At 42.1% G+C, this 18,667-nt stretch overlaps 1 protein-coding gene across 2 annotated transcripts in view; it reads left to right on the top strand.

The window, feature by feature from the left end:
* The window catches only part of pnkp (polynucleotide kinase 3'-phosphatase), a 28,988-nt gene extending 11,252 nt beyond the window's left edge, over nt 1–17,736 (top strand). For both annotated transcript variants that reach the window (XM_084316598.1, XM_084316599.1), the window contains 11 exons: nt 2,866–2,973; nt 3,062–3,133; nt 3,363–3,411; nt 6,493–6,563; nt 7,235–7,327; nt 7,713–7,809; nt 7,898–7,959; nt 9,126–9,235; nt 9,327–9,414; nt 10,209–10,276; nt 16,421–17,736. In XM_084316598.1, the coding sequence (XP_084172724.1) occupies nt 2,866–2,973; nt 3,062–3,133; nt 3,363–3,411; nt 6,493–6,563; nt 7,235–7,327; nt 7,713–7,809; nt 7,898–7,959; nt 9,126–9,235; nt 9,327–9,414; nt 10,209–10,276; nt 16,421–16,541 (939 nt within the window). In that variant the 3' untranslated portion in view covers nt 16,542–17,736. The remainder of the gene's footprint in view (nt 1–2,865; nt 2,974–3,061; nt 3,134–3,362; nt 3,412–6,492; nt 6,564–7,234; nt 7,328–7,712; nt 7,810–7,897; nt 7,960–9,125; nt 9,236–9,326; nt 9,415–10,208; nt 10,277–16,420) is intronic.
* The last annotated feature ends 931 nt before the right edge of the window (nt 17,737–18,667 follow it).

The raw sequence follows: 18,667 nt of genomic DNA, 5'->3' as shown, positions 1-18,667 counted from the left end.
GGACTACATAATTAATTAAAAAAAATTACAATTTGAGAATAATCCCTCAACCCTCAACAGTGGAGTGAAGGCCAATACCAACTCTCCATTATGTAAGGGATAATGTATAGCTACGAGGTCATTGTCGCTAAATAATTGACCGACACAGAGTTTAAAATACTGAGGCGCCTCGGCGAGGTGTTTTAAACGTCAGTGAAGGTCAATTATTTTGCGATGATGACCGAGTATAGCTATACATTATCCCGCTTATTACATGGCTAACTTACTAACAATATACCTAATTCATTTTACAAAATCGACAAGACGAGATCAAATGCAGACGCAGTTGTTCTGTGGCTCTGTCAGCCCAAATAAAGTGATTATTATTATTGCGGGCAGCCCGGCAGGTGTGTCTGATTGCACTGAAACAGTGTGTGTCAGTGGGGCTTGATTACTCCAGCTGCGAAAAACAATAATCACCGGTGGTTATCGAAAAATAATTCACCGCTGTCAGGGGGCTATTGACCAATCACAATCAAGCATTTCGGCGAATGTTAAAACCCCATGTAATAACTTTTATTAATGTGCTAATCAAGTCCTGCCCAAACATCCCTTTACATTCAGAAATACATAAAATGTATATAAATAATAAAAAATAAATCCCCCTCAGCATTTCTTTCCTCTCCCCTTTTTTCCCAGGCCAATGTCTTCAAAGGGTATCAAAGGGTGTTGCGTAAGGTTAAAGGATAACTCCAACATTTTGGGAAATTAGCTTATTTAACATCTTCCCTGGAGTTAGACAAGAAGATACATACCTTTTTTGTCTCTGTGCGTGCATTTAGCTTTGGGAACAGACGCTCCGTTAGCATAGCTTAGCTTCATCACTGGAAGTGAGGCAGGACAGTACCCTGATGTTCCCTACACGTTTGTTGATATTCTCATTCCTTCAAAGGATCTGAACCGATTGAAGTTTATGGATACCATGACTTAAAATCCTCTTACCTTGACGATTAAAAGCCTCCCCAATTTAGAAAACAGTAATCCAATGGCTGGTATTGATATACTGCACGCTAACGGAGCTAACCAGCAACCGGACACTCAAGCAGATAACGAGAGCAATGACTTCCTTTCTGGGGGGTTTCAAAATAAAAGAGCGACGTCTATAGCAGCGGAAAACGTTTATTTTGTACATTATCTAACGTTAACACGAACCTAAACTAACGTTACAACTAACCTAAAGTTAGTTTAGGTTCGTGTTAACGTTAGATAATGTACAAAATAAACGTTTTCCGCTGCTATAAACGTCGCACTTTTATTTTGAAAACCCCAGAAAGGAAGTCATTATATTTGCTTTACACATCCTGTTCTGCGTTAGCTCCGGTTAGCTCCGAGCGTCCAATAGTTAGTAGTATATTATCAATACCAGCCATTGGATTACTGTTTTCTAAATTGGGGAGGCTTTTAATCGTCAAGGTAAGAGGATTTTAAGTCATGGTATCCATAAACTTCAATCGGTTCAGATCCTTTGAAGGAATGAGAATATCAACAAACCTGTAGGGAACGTCAGGGTACTGTCCTGCCTCACTTCCAGTGATGAAGCTAAGCTATGCTAACGGAGCGTCTGTTCCCAAAGCTAAATGCACGCACAGAGACAAAAAAGGTATGTATCTTCTTGTCTAACTCCAGGGAAGATGTTAAATAAGCTAATTTCCCAAAATGTTGGAGTTATCCTTTAAATTCTAGGTCCAGTCCTTTTGACTATTTATATTAATGATATGTATCTTCATCGAGTGGTTGTCAAGTTCAACTTCATGCTGATGATGCTATTGTTTGTGTATTGTATTGCTGATTATGTACAGCTAGCAATCGAGAACATGCAGCTCTCCTTTTATGATCTTCAGGCTGTGCTTATTAATCTCAAACTGATCAAAACAAAGTTCATGCTGTTTACTAGAGCTAGATATATTGATTATGATACTTATCCACTAGAAATTGATCCAACATTGAGAGAGTTGTTGAATATACGTACCTTGGTTGGTATCTGGCTTGAGAGGTTTACATTTAAATACCATATTGATGATCTTGTCAATCTCATAGAAATAGAGCCGGCTTCTCTATGTATAGCAGAAAAAGGATTGTTGAAGCAGTTTTCTTATTAGTGTTGGATTATGGGGATGTCATTTATAGAAATGCTGCTCCTTCCACTTCTGAACACCGTCTATCATTTTGCTCTCAGATTTATTACTGGTGTGTAATAAACTATGACACTCACCACTGTGTCCTGTATGAGAAGTTAGGTTGGTCTTCTCTGGCAGCCGCAGTAAATGTAAATTCTTTCATTTGAGGAAATGTCAGTGACAGGGAAACCGCTTTCGCATAATTTCCACTCGCTCTGTTGTTGAGCGAATTGTTGATTGTGGGCGGTGGCTACAACCACAGAGGGGGCTGAGATATGCAGATCAGCAGCACCTACTTATGTCAGGGAGCGAGTCCATTCTGAATGGCTTGGTTCAGTGGGGGAGGTTCTTGTCTGAGCTGAACTGAAGAAACGGGAGTAGCTAGAGATTTCACATTTAGTCAGTGTTGGTACAACCCCACATTGCTAGAAAACAATGCAAACCACAGGAAAAGGCCATTTATAAGATATTTCACCTTTAAAACTTTATTTTATTTGCAACAACAACAAAAAAACATATAACCACAGAAGCGATACACACTCTGAATCATCACCTCAGGTCAACTTCAAAGTAGCAAGACTGTTTTGCAGATTGACTGTATCCGATTCCATTTTTATCATCAAAACCCTCAGTGCACATTTCATGAGTCCAAGTGTCCCGTCTCTACATAACCTAACAGACTCCTACATGGTCTACATCTGTCTTCCAGGTGATCTTCTTCACCAACCAGATGGGGATCGCTAGAGGCAAACTGAAACCAGAGGTCTTCAAGTCCAAAGTGGAGGACATTCTCCAGACGCTCCAGTTACCCATACAGGTGAGGTCCAGTAGGTTCAGTTTTACACAGGCCATACGTCAGGGTATTTAAATACAGATGAGGTTTCAACTCTTTCTGTGTGTTTTAGGTGTTTGTATCGACCGGTCCAGGTATCTACAGAAAGCCAGTGATGGGCATGTGGAATCACCTGTGTGAGAAGGTACACCAAGAGAGATACATGATACCACCATGGTATTTCCCAACCACACCAATTATAAGACAAATAAATGGACTGCATTTATACACTGCAACTCCTGCAAATATACACTAGGATTTCAGAGACAATGGCGGGAAAGGGAACACCTCTGTCACATGTGCTGTATATACTAGAAAACCAGTTTTAACTCTGTGTGTATGTGCATGCTTGTGTGTGTGTGTTCTACTTTCAGGCTAATGGTGGAGTGACTGTTGACAAACTTCAGAGCTTGTATGTCGGAGGTGAGTGTGCCTGTGTTTGTAGGACTGCTGTTACAATGGTGATAGCTATCTCACAGTCACATGCATACCTAGATTACAGACTAGACATACTAGGAAAATGCCTCCGGCTCCCCGGACCAGAGCCCCGGGTTTGTGTGTGGATTATTTTCATCATCTCACTCATTTCAATTGGAATATGTACTCGTGTTAGCATGATTTTATTTGAAAGTAATACTGTTTCAAATACAAGGTCACCAATTGAGTTAGATAACCTTTATCAAAAGGCCCTGGAAGTGTGTATTCCAGAGCTGTTTTAATTTTTTTAAACAATCAGGGGAGCAAGGCTTGGATGGTGGGCACCCTAGGCGTAATACCAGCCACCCTTCAGTCACCAGCTCTCAGCTGGAATACCCCCTCCTGAGAAAGACAAGGATCGAACCAGCAACCTTTTGGTTACATCCGGCATCTTTACCTCTAGGCCAGGGGTTCTCAAACTTTTTTATACCACAACCCCATTTTATTTAGGATTTATTTTGGCAACCCCACATTAGAGCTGGGCGATATGGCCTAAAACAATATCTCTGATAAAAAAAATGTAAAAAAAAAAATCCGATTTGAATCGATTATTTTTTCTCTTGAAAACTAGAAACGCCAAGGAAATCATTCAAATAACCTTTGTTTTTATTTGACACAAAAAAATGATCAAAGATGAATTTCCCTATTTGGATTGAAGTGCAAACCTAACTTTCACCAATCTTCACTTAAAAAAAAAAAAAAAAAAAAAAAAAAAAAAATATATATATATATATATATATATATATATATATACCATATACAAAGGTTACTCTTGATCAATCAAAGATGAATGTCCCTATTGGGATTCATAGTGCAATAACTTGCTTTTTCGCCAAATTTAACAAATAAAAGGTGCCTCTTGATCATCAAACAAGAATGAATTTCCCTATTGGGATTAATAAAGTGCAAATCTAACTTTCACCAAACATCACTTTTTGTAAAATAAAAGGTGACTTAAATTTTTTTTTTAATTTTTTTTGAAAATCGATAAAAAAAAATTCAAAATCGTCCTAAATCATTAATTCAAATTAATCACCCAGCCCTACCCCACACTTAATGTATCGCGTAATTTCAATGTGGAATTAAGGAATATCCAAATAAAAACAAACATTGTTGAACTTGATCATGAATCAAATCAAATGTATTTGTAAGGCCCGACAACACACGTTAATGTCCCCATGGGCCGGACACGTCTTCTTTAACACTTTCAGTGCCGGCAGGGGGCGCACGATTTAGTGCTTGAGTGCCACCACCCACTTCAATGATAGCGTTAAAACGCCTAATCTATGTTTTAAATTATGGCTATGTGTCTAATCTGCCCGTCGCTTATCAATGACTTGTTTGCAGTCAACATTGTCGAAACGGATTGTTTTTTTATCGGTTCATTTTCGTTTTATAGCATTTTGAAAAGCCCTCGTTTTCAAGGAAAATATAAATATTCCGTGATAATCGCCCTTTACTGGAATATTCTAGAATACACAAAAACGTTGTAATTTTTCGGCCTATTTATGAATCGTTTTCAAATAAACGCTAGATTATCGATAGTATGTGTACGTATGCACGCTATATAGGCGATCTGAAAAATCGATTCTCTTATTTCCTGATCGCTCGCACAGCCACACAGCCACACACACACATAGGGGAAAAGCTTATATCTCTGTGAAAACAGGTCTGATTATCCTAAGACTGGTAAAATAGATTCCTTACCTGAGATCAGATGTTATCCAAAAAGATTATTCCAATTCCTGATCGCCATTCCAAATATCGCTCGCTTTTATTGATCCAACGCTACATACTGTACATATGTATTCCACGCTGTTCTGAGGGTCCACAATTAATCCGATCGGCTCGGGTTACATGCCTGAGAAGTAAAATGTGGATTCCGGATTTTTCTTTTCTCATCCATTTTCATTGAGTCCATTCCAAAAGGGTGCATTACCATCTGGGAGACGATAGGGGGCGTTTTTTTCCACATCTGAGCTCCTACAGGGGCTGCTGTACCACGGGAGACTCGGTTGATGAAATATGAATTCAGATCGCTAATAAAAAAATTAAAAACGCTAATAAACGTCGTGGGCATTCAGGCATTAAACGTGATATGACGTCATGGGCACTGAAAGTGTTAAACAAGTCAAGAAGAAACATCACAATAAATCAAGAACAAAACAAAAACACCATTAAGTCCAACAAATTTCAAATAAATTAATGCAACACACCAGACACACCCCACGTGAAGGTAAGGAAAAACCCACTAAAACCTAGCAATAGGAAAAAATGCACCACAGGCAATGTATCATGCATATTTATTAGAACATTTTATTACAGCACTATGTTATCAATACACATTTATGAAACTAGGCATATTTAGCCAAAATATGTTGCCAGAACGTAAATCTTTTTAAAATAAACTACTGGTTTGAGAACCGCTGCTCTAGCCCATCCTGCCTCCCATCCCATGTATAGCCCCTGTGTCACAGGGGCACCTTCTTGCCATGGGACCCCCCTCGTGGGATAATCCGCTCATGGATGCATGTTCACTCTCTCTGTACTATTCAGCTGATTTAGACTCTGAACTCAGTCAGTACACATATTTGTCTTACAGAACCACGAACGCATACATTACAAAGAGCCTTATAGACCAGATATGTTACTAATCAATATTATTCGTTTTTAGATTAGATTGAAATTGCACGATTCCCAATACAAGTGAGGCCTCAGACCCTGGAGGTGACAGTGTGGGTGGGACCTGTGCAGGAGCCCCTCTTGGGGTGGACATTTTAAGACGGAAATATATTGCAATCTTTTCATAGATTTTAATGACGGAAATCTTATTAGACATAAGTCTATTAAAATTGTATGCTAATTGTATGCCAATGTCTATTTTGTGTCTACATAACTGTTGTGAAACACTGCAATTCTTATATGAAAGGTGCTATACAAATACAGTTTATTATTATTACTAACTCGCTCGCTCACTCACTCACTCTCTTAAACACACACGTTCTGATATGTGTCCTCTGTCCCCAGATGCTGCCGGTAGGCCAGTGAACTGGGCTCCAGGAAAGAAGAAGAAGGACTTCTCCTCCAGTGACAGACTGGTGAGACTCTGCTCTGACTCCCCCTTCCTACTGTTCCCCTACCATACACATCCTATAATTAAAGGTGCTGTAAGGTATTTCTTATTTGTTAAATAGTTCTACATTCCGACAGCCATCACTGATATAGAGTGTTTGGTCAGTAACATGGGTCTTCCAGTCCCACTGCTCTGCTGTAAACAGAAAATACATTTTCTGGTATCCCTTTCCCACCCTACATATTTATACTTACAGTATTTCAAGAAATCTTGCCAAGACAAAGAGAGCAGAGGGACTGGGAGACCCATGTTACTGACCTGACTATCTATATCAGTGATGGCTGTCGGAGTGTAGAGCTATTATTTGAACATGTAGACCACTTATTTGAACAAACAAAAAAATACCACTTACAGCACCTTTTAAATAATAATAGACTCTACTCTGGAATCTCTTACAAAATGGCTCATAATTTGTGGCCGGCTTCCCAGTTCCCACATGATGATAGAGAGTCAGAATGGGTGTTGGAACCCCCTCGCTGCCCAGTGGAGCAGAATGGGTGTTGGAACCCCCTCGCTGCCCAGTGGAGCAGAATGGGTGTTGGAACCCCCTCGCTGCCCAGTGGAGCAGAAGGGGGATGAAGAAAAGAGATGGACACTTGAAGATGTACTGTACTCTCACGGTCTCTCTGTGTCTAGTTTGCTCTGAACATTGGCCTGCAGTTCCACACCCCAGAGGAGTACTTTCTTGGTTGGAAGAGCGCCCCCTACAACTCACCTGAGTTTGACCCTGTAAGTAAGAGCTGGAATAAAGCGGTACAACTGGTTGGCTATACAAGACTATACAATTCAATATTATGGTGTACATAAGTACATTTTATGGTATGTACCTGTAATTGTCTGGGTTTGTCTATGTCCTATGTTGTAATTTTCAACTTAAGTATTTTTATTTTACTAGGGGTAAGGCTTGCTGCAAGCTAACTAGCTACCTTGTGACTGATGTTGCTTGTTGGTTCAGATGACGAAAGTTAACATATGGTTTCATGGCTCATTAAAGTGCCACCATGGCAATCTTTCACCACATCATGGAAACTGCCTGATACGACTGCAATTCTAAACGCCAAGGCGTGTCTTTAATATGACTGCATATCTAATATGGCGATGCTCGTTGTTGCAGAGGAAGTGTGATTCCTCTGCCAGACTGTACGACCCCCCCACCGCCTCCCTCACTTCCAACAAGACTGAGGTCATCGTCGCTGTAGGCTACCCTGCTTGTAAGTCTACTTCTCTCTTTCTACTCCCTTCCACATTTTTCTTGCCACTCATGTCCCACTCTCTCCTCTCCCCTCTCCTCTTCCCCAGCTGGTAAATCCACCTTCTTCCACGCCCATATCATTCCTAAGGGCTATGCTTACATCAACAGGGTGAGTGAACCTCTGTCACATTTGGCTGTATAACAGGTTTTGATATTAGTAGTCAACAAAGTGCTAATTTTACATTTACATTTAGCTGACACTTTAATCCAAAGTGATCACCCCAGTGCATTCCAACTGCTACATGCCACCCAGCGAGGGTGAGGAGGGATCTCAAAGTCTCTGATCAGCGTGTCTGCTCGATTTCACATTGTGTCTTAATCTAACTTACCCCGGAAGGAACTGACATCTCATAACATTCTCCCCATAGCAACGCCCCCTCTTCTCGTTACTACGTGACACGCTACCATGGCAACGGCTGGTCACCTTTAACACACTAACGTCCTCTTCTATCGATGTCGAACTCTTCCCGTAGCTCTCTGACCAAACCTCCCCCACCAGCGGCCTGTTATCTCCTCTGTTGAACAACTTGGCCGACGACGACCGTGGCACTCTCACACCCTGCTTGCTGCTCTCTACCGTGGAAACACACACTGGCTGCCGGCTACTTTTAAGATCTATAGATCCGTCTGAGTAGATGCTGTCACCCACCGATATATACATTATATACACATTGAAAAACATTCCTTCAATACCCATGTACGAAATACTTCCTAAAGGTCAGTGAATTCCACGACCACAACACCAGAGGGAGTTCCACAAATCTTGTTAAAAAATGTTCAACCCAGATTCGGCACAAACAAGGGACTAAACACGTTTCGCAATTATGCCACAACAATGTGGAACACCCTACCCACAGCCGTAAAAGAATGTGAATCCCTACCCACCTTCAAAACCGCCCTCAAAGAGCACCTACGGGAGGCTGCAATTTGAAACTGGCCCCCGTAAATGTCCAAAGCCAACCCACCCACCCAACCCCCTCGAATGTATATAGTTTCTGTTAGGATCTCTGCTAAACAGTACTGTATATTTGTATATCTTGTATCTCATAAATGTAACGGTACTGTATATCTGTATGTCATGTATGTCGTAAATGTCATGATATATATCTGTATATCTGTATGTTGTGTATGTCATAAATGTCATTATGAATTGAAAATGGGGGGCCCTGATGTGAACAAGATGAAAGTCTTTCTCTGGTCTGCATCCCCTTAACAATTGTGTGTATTGAGCCGTACTGTATTGTACCCATTCTGCAATCTGTGTGTGTGTATTAGGATACACTTGGCTCTTGGCAAAGCTGTGTGTCAGCATGTGAGCGTGCTTTGAAGGAGGGCCGCAGTGTTGCCGTTGACAACACCAATCCAGACCTCGATTCTCGCAAAAGGTAAATCACAACTGTAAGGTGTGTGTGTGTAGGGGGGTCTGTGTACTGCTGCTTGTGTTGTGTGAGGGATTAACTATTCTGTCCTCACCAGATACCTGGATGTGGCCAAGGCAGCAGGAGTGTCCAGTCGATGTTTCCATTTCTCAGCCTCTCTGGAGCTGGCCAAGCACAACAACAGAGTAGGAAGAAACCGCCTCTCTTATATCTCTCTCCTCTTCCCATCTTTCCTCTACCCCACGGTACCTCTCCGCTTAGCCCCTTTCGTGACTGTGATGCACGCCAACAAGGTTTGGCCGAGTGAATCCACAGTCCCTTGCTCCCCCATAGGAAACCACCCTATTTTAACTCTGAAGAACTGGTCCGATGCTAATAAACATTTAAAATAATTTTTATAAACGTGTAAACATCACTGAGACGGCAGTGCGGCTCTGCAGATATACCCTACTCCTCATTGCGGTGTTCGGGGGAGAGCAACCATACGTTCTTCGCTGTTTACACGTTTATAATATTTTTTTTTAACTGTTTATTAGCAATGCCAAGCTTTCAAACCATTGCTTTTCTCTGTCCAAGACCCTCGTGCAACTGTGAGTACCTTTGAAATTACTCTGCGATACTTGTATAACTAACGTTTCGCGTCGGACCAGTTCTTCAACAATTCTTCGCCAACAAGGCCAAACCTTGTTGGCGTGCATCACAGTCACGAAAGGGGCTACTCTCCGCTCTCCTCCATTTCACTGTATTTCTTTTTTCCTCTCTCTCTCTCTATCTCTCTCTTTTCTTTTGCCAATACAAATTATATCTCTGTCAGAATGTGTTTCCTTCACTGTGTGCAGTGAGGAGAGGTTCATTAAATGTACTCTGTGTGCAGTGAGAAGAGGTTCAGTAAATGTACTGTGTGCAGTGAGAAGAGGTTCAGTAAATGTACTCTGCAGTGAGAAGACATTCAGTAAATGTACTCTTTTGCACTTGTCAGTTCCGTGAGATGACGCCATCTGACACCAAGCATGTCAGGGTCAATGACATGATCTACCATAGCTACAAGTAAGTCTCATGTAACTCATCCTTCCTTCCTTTTCCCTCTGTTGCCATTTCAAAAATAGTTACAAAACATTATGGGGGAAAATGGGGGACCCTGATGTAAACAAGATGAAAGTATTTCTCTGGTCTGCATCCCTTAACTAATTCAGGGCCAACAGCGCCCTCTGCTGATGGCCCTTCTAGGCCAACACTTTATCCAATGGAGAATAGGACTTATTTGCGAGTGCTTAAGGAAAACTCCAACATTTTGGGAAATTAGCTTATTTAACATCTTCCCTGGAGTTAGGGACCTACACTGGCTCCCCATTGCTGCACGAATCCGCTTCAATGCCCTCGACCTAGCATACCGTGCGGCAAAGGGAACTGCTCCCGCCTACCTCCGGTCAATGGTCTCTAACTACACACCCTCAAGACCCCTACGCTCTGCATCTTCTGGCCGCCTCAGACCTACTCCTATCCAAGCTCCGGGAGGGTCATCAAAGAGAAGTCGCCTATTCTCAGTCCTTGCCCCACAATGGTGGAATGAACTACCCACCCCAGTTAGGACAGCCGAAACACGTCCAATCTTTCGCCGTCGACTAAAGACGCACTTCTTCAACCATTATCTGAATTAAAAAAAAAATTGCATCTAACCCTAACTAACCATGCACTTGTCCTAATAAACTAACCTACACTGTAGCACTCAACACTTTGATGAACATTGTTACTCAGCTGATAGAGTTGTGCCCTTCCTGATGGCTTGTCGTACAGAACTTGTAAGTCGCTTTGGATAAAAGCGTCAGCTAAATGACTAAATGTAAATGTAGACAAGAAGATACATACCTTTTTTGTCTCTGTGCGTGCATTTAGCTTTGGGAACAGTCGCTCCGTTAGCGTAGCTTAGCTTCATCACTGGAAGTGGGGGGGGGGGGGGGCGGAGCCTGACGTTCCCTACAGGGTCTTACAGTCACCAAATACAACTCCAAAACGTTCCTGTAAACATGTTGTGACCTGTGTATTCACCACGTGGAGAAATAAAAAATTATTGAATTAGACAATTACGTTTTATAAGCAAATATACTCTGAACTATTTTTTGCCTAACCACTCGAGTCTCTGGGCGCAGTCAGTGGTTTCAACGTGAAGCCGTGTTTGTTGATATTCTCATTCCTTCAAAGGATCCGAACCGATTGAAGTTTATGGATACCATGACTTAAAATCCTCTTACCTTGACGATTAAAAGCCTCCCCAATTTAGAAAACAGTAATCCAATGGCTGGTATTGATAATATAATACTAACTACTGCACACTCGGAGCTAACCGGAGCTAACACAGAACAGGATGGTAAAGCAAATATAATGACTTCCTTTCTGGGGTTTTCAAAATAAAAGTGCGACGTTTATAGCAGCGGAAAACGTTTATTTTGTACATTATCTAACGTTAACATGAACCTAAACTAACGTTACAACTAACCTAAAGTTATGTATCTTCTTGTCTAACTCCAGGGAAGATGTTAAATAAGCTAATTTCCCAAAATGTTGGAGTTTTCCTACATATCAAATATAATAGCAATAGATCTAAATAACAGTGATCGTCAATGAGTTGCTTCCAGTCAACATGCACGAAACAGATAATGCTTTCATACATTTCCATTTTATACCGTGATTCAAATCAAATCAAATACCGTGATGAATATCAATATATTTCTAGGGCGTTCTGTCTCATCTCAATAAACTCCAGCAAATCGAGCTTAAATGTATTTCCTTAGAAATCGTGCCATACCGTTGTATTTGTTCGGTACACAGCCGTACTGAACCTTAGGATACGTGTACCTTTACACCCCTACCGTATATATATATCTAAGTATCCACCGGTCTGTACATACCGGCACATAATCATTTTAAATATGTGTAGATACTATATCTATATCTGTACATATCCCTTACCTACTCTTACTAGTTACGCTGTTGGCGAGTATGACTTACTACCATACTGTCTTTATACCTGTATCACTGTACATATTAATATTACAACTTTGTACATACCGTACATCTGATTAGCACTACACCTAGTAGTACTAATTTATATATTTTATACCCAGTTTAATCACCTGTACACTGTATATTACTATTGCACGTTACTGTTACATTTGCACTCTGGTTGGATGTCAAACTTATTTTCATTGTACTGTACTTGTGCTGTATAATGACAATGAATTTTTATATAATCTAATGTCATCAAAATATGAATTGAGTACCTCAGATGAATAACCATATAATTCCATTTAAAGTTTTTAGAGGAACAATGTTTTCAAACGTTATTATCTAAAGATGGTAAGTTAGAGTGCTGTGTTCATTCATAGTAAGACCATAGAGGTCGAGGACTTACTTGTGATAGATCACATTCATACTCAAGGGTTCCCTTTCAGTCAGTTCACTCAATACAACACATATCTATGGGGTATCACTCTTGTGAGTTGTTAGCTACTAGTTAGCATGGCTACTCAAGACGATAGTGTGGATGCAGTGGAGGCTCTTCGTCGCCATTGAGATAAGGACCCACACGATGCCTGTTTGGTTTGTCTGGGACATATTCATGCTGAATCGTCTCTTTTGTATCAGGTGGTTTGTGCACACTGTCGCCTCCGTTGTTCTATTTGTGTCTTTTCTTGAAAACCACAACCGGGATAAGAAAATCAAACGGGACCCCATGTTACTTTCTCCTGAGATGCCCATCACCTTTGGTTCGGTCACGGCTTGGTCTGACCAGCCTCCCGACGTGGATGAGTTTCATGAAGATGTGGATGCTGGTTAGAGAGAATTGATTGTCCAGCTTGATACTGAGCTTGGTGATATTAGCCTTGAGGACGCTCTCTCCCTCTGTGCTTCGGACATGGTTTCACAAGTCCCTCCAACGCAGGCTAGCCTTTCTGTCTCCCCTGACATTGGAGGGACTGCTTTTCACATTTTGTGCCAGCGTGCTTGGGAATTGTGTGGCCTTCCTTGTCTCCTGCCCCTAAGAGATCTAGGCTGGAAATTATCGCCCCCAGGCTCCTGCATCAGCAAGACAGAAGGTTCCTATCTTCTCGGATTGCATGGAAGAGCTTAAACTTGGATGGGTTAAGTTAAACCCCATTCTACCAATGTCCCCCTCCCTGACCTCTCTCACCTGGATGTAGAGGGCATGAAAGATAATGGCTTGCTGCGCTCCCCGCCTGTGGAGCACTCGCTAGCTAGCTACCTAGCCACCTAGCCCCGCCTCACATAGCTCCCATGCTCGTGTTTTCAGCTGCGCAAATTGAGAAGATTTATCACTCTGCTGCTCAGATGGATCGTTGCCGCAATGCTTCCACAATGCTACTAGCATACCAAGCGGAGCTACAAGCGGATATGTCAGCGGCACTAGAGGCTGGTTACCAAATACTCGAGATCTTGGATGATCGTAGTATCCAAGATGAGGTTCGTCGGCAGGACTAAGGGCGCAGCTGTGGTGGCTCACTGTCACTTGTGGCTTAACCTCTCTGACATGCCTGACAAATGGAGACTGCATCATCTGGACGATGATGTTTCCCCAGCTGGGATGTTTGGGGCGGATTTGTCTCCACCATGCACACAGAGTGAGGCGAGAGTGAGGTGCTGCGTTCCACGCTGCCCCGTAGACAGATGTCTTGACCTCAACAGTGGGCTCCACATTCTCCTTAGTGCTCCGCTCCCCCGCCTTCACAACGCCAATTGTTTGATTGCTATGGAATGTGTTGTCAAAATCACATGAGTACAGTTTTGTGGTACGTCAAGACATGCCTTCTGTGCCTTCCAACTCCACCACAATGATGAGGAGGAGGAAGAAACAAGCCTAGCTGTGTGTCTACTAACGGATGGATGATGGTCAGACCATTATCAAAAATCTCTCTTCTGGTGCAAAGTTACACTTGTGAGTTTTCTCGTTGTCCCTGTGTGCAAAGCAAAATTAAGGTTGTTTCATATCCCAAACAAGTTGGCAAGGGTGGAGAAATGATCACCCCTCATAGACCCTGTAGGAGCCTTAGCTCCGGTAGAGTCAGGGTACAGACTACGGTTTGCGTCCCGTCCTCCCCCATGTGTGGACATTTTAAGCACTGGGAAATTTAGCGCAACAAGCTATTCAAGTAGTGCCTTTGGAGGAGTCACAACCATGTATTTACAATGGTTATCTTGTCGTTCCAAAGATAGGTTTTGGACTTTGCCTCATACTGGACCTGCCTCTTCTGAACGTACCTCAATTTTTTTTTAACACTTCCCATACACCTCTTGTCTCAGGGACAGGTTTAACACCTTCATTTTGGAACCTCTGGGCCTGGCCCCTGAAAGGTCCAGGCTTAGAGCAGTAGGTTTGCCCACAAACTTTTTAGCTACCATCCAGGGTGCTTGGGCCAACTCTACTAGGACTTTGTGTTCCTATAATTGGACTGCTTTTGAGAATTGGTGAGAGATTAAAGGGGTGTCTCCTTGTCTGTCTTCAGTGGTAGACCGGGGTAGGTCCTTTTCGACTTTGAAAGTATCTGGTCACCATGTTGGCGTGTTATGTGGGTTTTGATGGTGTTTCACCTCATCCTTTGGTGTGCCGTTTCATGAAGGGGGTCCGATGTTGCCGGCCTCATGTTCCCTCTTGGGACTTGATCCTAATGTTGGATGCTTTATGTGGGGCACCTTTTAAGCCCGCAGGAGGTGAATGTGAAGTTCCTTTTTTCCAAGGCCACGCTATTGCTGGATTTGGTTTCCACAAAGCAATTGAGTGAGCTCCATGCTTTGTCTGTCTCTCCTTCCTGTATGCAGTTTTCGCATATGGTAAGCGGTTTTGCGGCATAACACATAATTGTGTCTAAGGTTGCCATGTCCTAGAGCTCCTGGCCTTCTCTCCTCCTCCTTTCACCTCTTGTCGAGCATGAGAATTTGAATATATTGTGTCCTATTAGGGCATTGCATACCAATGTGGATAGGACACAACAAACACATAAGTACAAGCAGCTCTTTGTGTGTTTTGCTAATCTGGCTCAGGAACGGCCTCTTGCAGGTGATTTCCCTGGCATACAGCAGTAAAGATGTTGCCTCCCCAGCTATAGTCTGTGCACATTCTACCAGAGGTGTGGCTACTTCCTGGACCCTATTTAAAGGGCTCTTAGTGGGAGATATATGTGCTGCTGCCAGTTGGGCATTCTCTCATACCTTTGTTAGGTTTTACAGGATGGATGTCACTGCTCCGAGTGTGGCCCACACAGTGTTGGGCGTGGCCTCTCAGTCTTAGTGGAACCCCCTTATCGGGATAGTACTACTATTTGGAGTAAGGGATTGTTGTTCAGGTTCTGCTATCTACAGGCTCTCTTGTGTCCGTTCTGAGCTGTCTTGAGGCGCTTTTGTATGTCCCCATATACCTATGTGTTGTATTGAGTGACTAACTGAAAGGGTACTTTGTGTTATGTGTATAACCCTCGTTCCCTGAAGAAAGGGAACAAGATATAACACATTGGGGCCTTGCCCAGTGCTTGGTGCTCGATGAAGAGCGGGTTTAGAATGAGCTGTTTCTAAGCCAGGGCATTTGTATGCCAGAGTGGGGGCCGGTCCTCCCTGGCTTAGACCAATCGTGGCCTGTTCAGGTTGATTGAAGTTCTCTTTAGCCGGTAGCATGTGAGCGTGATACCCCATACCTATGTGTTGTATCTTGTTCCCTTCCTTCAGGGAACAGAGGTTATATGCATGCATAGCCCAAAGATTGAACAGCAAATACATGATTCCACATGTACATGGTTCTTCAGTGCAAGGGTTCAATTGTGGCGACTTGTAAAACATTCTCAATGGCTAAGTATATGTATTTGGCATTTAAACTACAATATCCATAGTTAACTTTAGGCAAAGTTTGGAGAATATTTTCCAGAAGGCCATACATCTTTCAAATCTCAGTTTGTACTCCAGATTGTGATATAACAGTATTGTGTGTACCATGCGTTTATTGTAATACACAATTTTCAGGGACCCTGTTTTTAAAGTTACAGAGTTTCATCAAAGAGTTTAACCGCCAATTGCAGATTAATTTGCTTCCAGTGTTTAATGTCTATCATTATAATGAATGTGAAAGTTGTTTAAATGCATGTTTTGCATTTTTATTGTCCACTCTAACCTGTCATTGTCTCTGGACAGGAAACACTATGTGGATCCCAATCTCTCTGAGGGCTTCTCAGAGATCATTCAGATCCACTTTGTCCCTCACTTCAAAGACAGCCAATCAGAAACCCTGTTCCGACAGTTCTCCGAAGGCTGATTGGACAGCAGGCAATCTAGTGACTCCTGGCCTCCACACCTCCACAGTGTGCTCTGTCCCACAAGCAAGGTCATACTTCTCCCTAAAATGGCAGCAAAGTGAATCAAGCAGACTTGGACACATAGAGATGGTGTAATTTTTATTATGACAATAACAACGGGTGTCTCATGTTGAGGTTCACCAGTGAAGCCCTGAGGGCTAGATCCACAAAGAATGGATTGCACAATGCTAATTGCTAGGGGTGGGGGCGAAATCGATACGTAGTAGTATCGCGATACTTTGCGTGGCGATACTGTATCGATACAGGTACGCCAAGTATCGATATTTAATTCATAAAAAATTATTACCGGTATTATTTAAAAAAAAAATTGTATAAGGAAGTTGCATTGTTCATTTCAATACCTGTAATAGTACAGTAGTCCACACACACACACATGTGCATTCAGTTAAGTTGGAATATGACTGTAATACAAACTGTTCAGTTTGTCAGGTACATGCAACACAGATTACAGTGTTTACATCTGTCAGCTTGAGAAAATACCATGTTCTGCAATACAAATGATTGAAGTGAGATGAGCAGACTGAACTTTATTTTATTAGATAAAACATGTTGACAAAGTTTTACTTTGCAGTCGAAAAAGGTAATAAATTAAAATTGAACAAAATTATAAATTCTTTTTTTAATCGCAATACTCAGCGTATCGTGATATATTTAGTATCGCGATACTATCGTATCGTGACGCAAGTATCTCGTATCGTGAGGTCTCTGGCCATTCCCACCCCTACTAATTGCACCCTTACTTACAATTCATTATGAATTGTAACTTACAATTCATAATGAATTGTAAGTAAGGGTGCAATTAGCATCGTGCAATCCATTCTATGTGGATCTAGCCCACAGTGTTGTGCTGTGCTGTGTCTATGCTCCTCTCTGCTGATGGGCAGTGGGACACTGACTACATACCTGAATGACAGCATTTTCTACCAGTACCACATTAAAGCAGCTCATATTCACCAAAGCAATACCATACCAAGCAATGCACTGTGTCAGTATGAATGAACAGCAGGCCTAAATTTTCCGGACTGAATTTTATTTGTATTCATTTACATGTCGAGCAGTTTTGTTTTGTTTTTTGTTTTAATATAAGCTTCACTCTAGCAATATATGTCGGTGTTGAGAAATATTTGTATTCCTGTCTGCAATAAATCCATAGAAAATATTATGTGATTATTTACCTTGTGTACCGGTATGCTCTGGCTAAAGCAAATGTATATCTATAATAATGTAGGTTTGAATATTTGTGCTGATCTTTGGCCACATGTTGTGTGTTTCTCTGTAATAACTTGGCCTAAACAGATCCTGGATCTGTGTCTGGTGAACAGCCCTCTTTAGTTGCCCTAAGGCAGGAACTCTATCTCCTGACCTAGATGCTCATTTAACCACGGCACCAAAGAGAACAAGCTGAGGTGGAAGTCACGAGCGTCGGGAGGGGGACTGTCACTGGTGTAACTTGTCATTTCAGACTGGGTTCCATCGCACACGTTTCTAGTACGCCAGCTGAGGACTTGGGCTGTGGAACTGAAAGCTGAGTAGTATATTGAGCGAGTAGTTAGGCGATAGTCGATTGGGCGCTGAGAGGCCAATCAGGGCGCGCAAACCGAACGCGGAAGGACAACTGCCTTGGGTAAAGTATTCACGTGCCCCAGCTCACAAGACCCACCTGTGATTGACAAAGATGTACAGCAAGTTAGAATTGTACCTGTAAAACAACTGTCAAATCAAAATACATTTCATTTGGTGGATCCTACTAAACAGAAGGTGAGTTACTGACCTGAAAGTAATGCATTATTTTCCGAAGGAATATGGAACCTCGAATGTAAGAAACAGGACCACTGTAATTCTTGTGTATAACATGCATCCCTTTTTAATATTGTGTTAAAGTGTGACCACGTGTGTGTATTATATTTGTGAAGTTGTGAGGACTGAATCTTGACAGCCCAGTTTTCTTGTAAGGACGTTATGGCTTGTCCACACAAGTAATACTAAGGTGTGTGTGGACTCCCAGACCTTGGCAGGTGACCCGAGTCTTGCCCTTGTGTGGACCCTCCACTGCAGAGGAAGCAGT

Source organism: Notolepis coatsorum (genome assembly GCF_963971535.1).
Source record: "Notolepis coatsorum genome assembly, chromosome: 1".
NCBI lineage: Eukaryota > Metazoa > Chordata > Actinopteri > Aulopiformes > Paralepididae > Notolepis > Notolepis coatsorum.
Note: the sequence above shows the minus strand (reverse complement) of the source record. Positions and strands in the feature narration are given on the sequence as shown.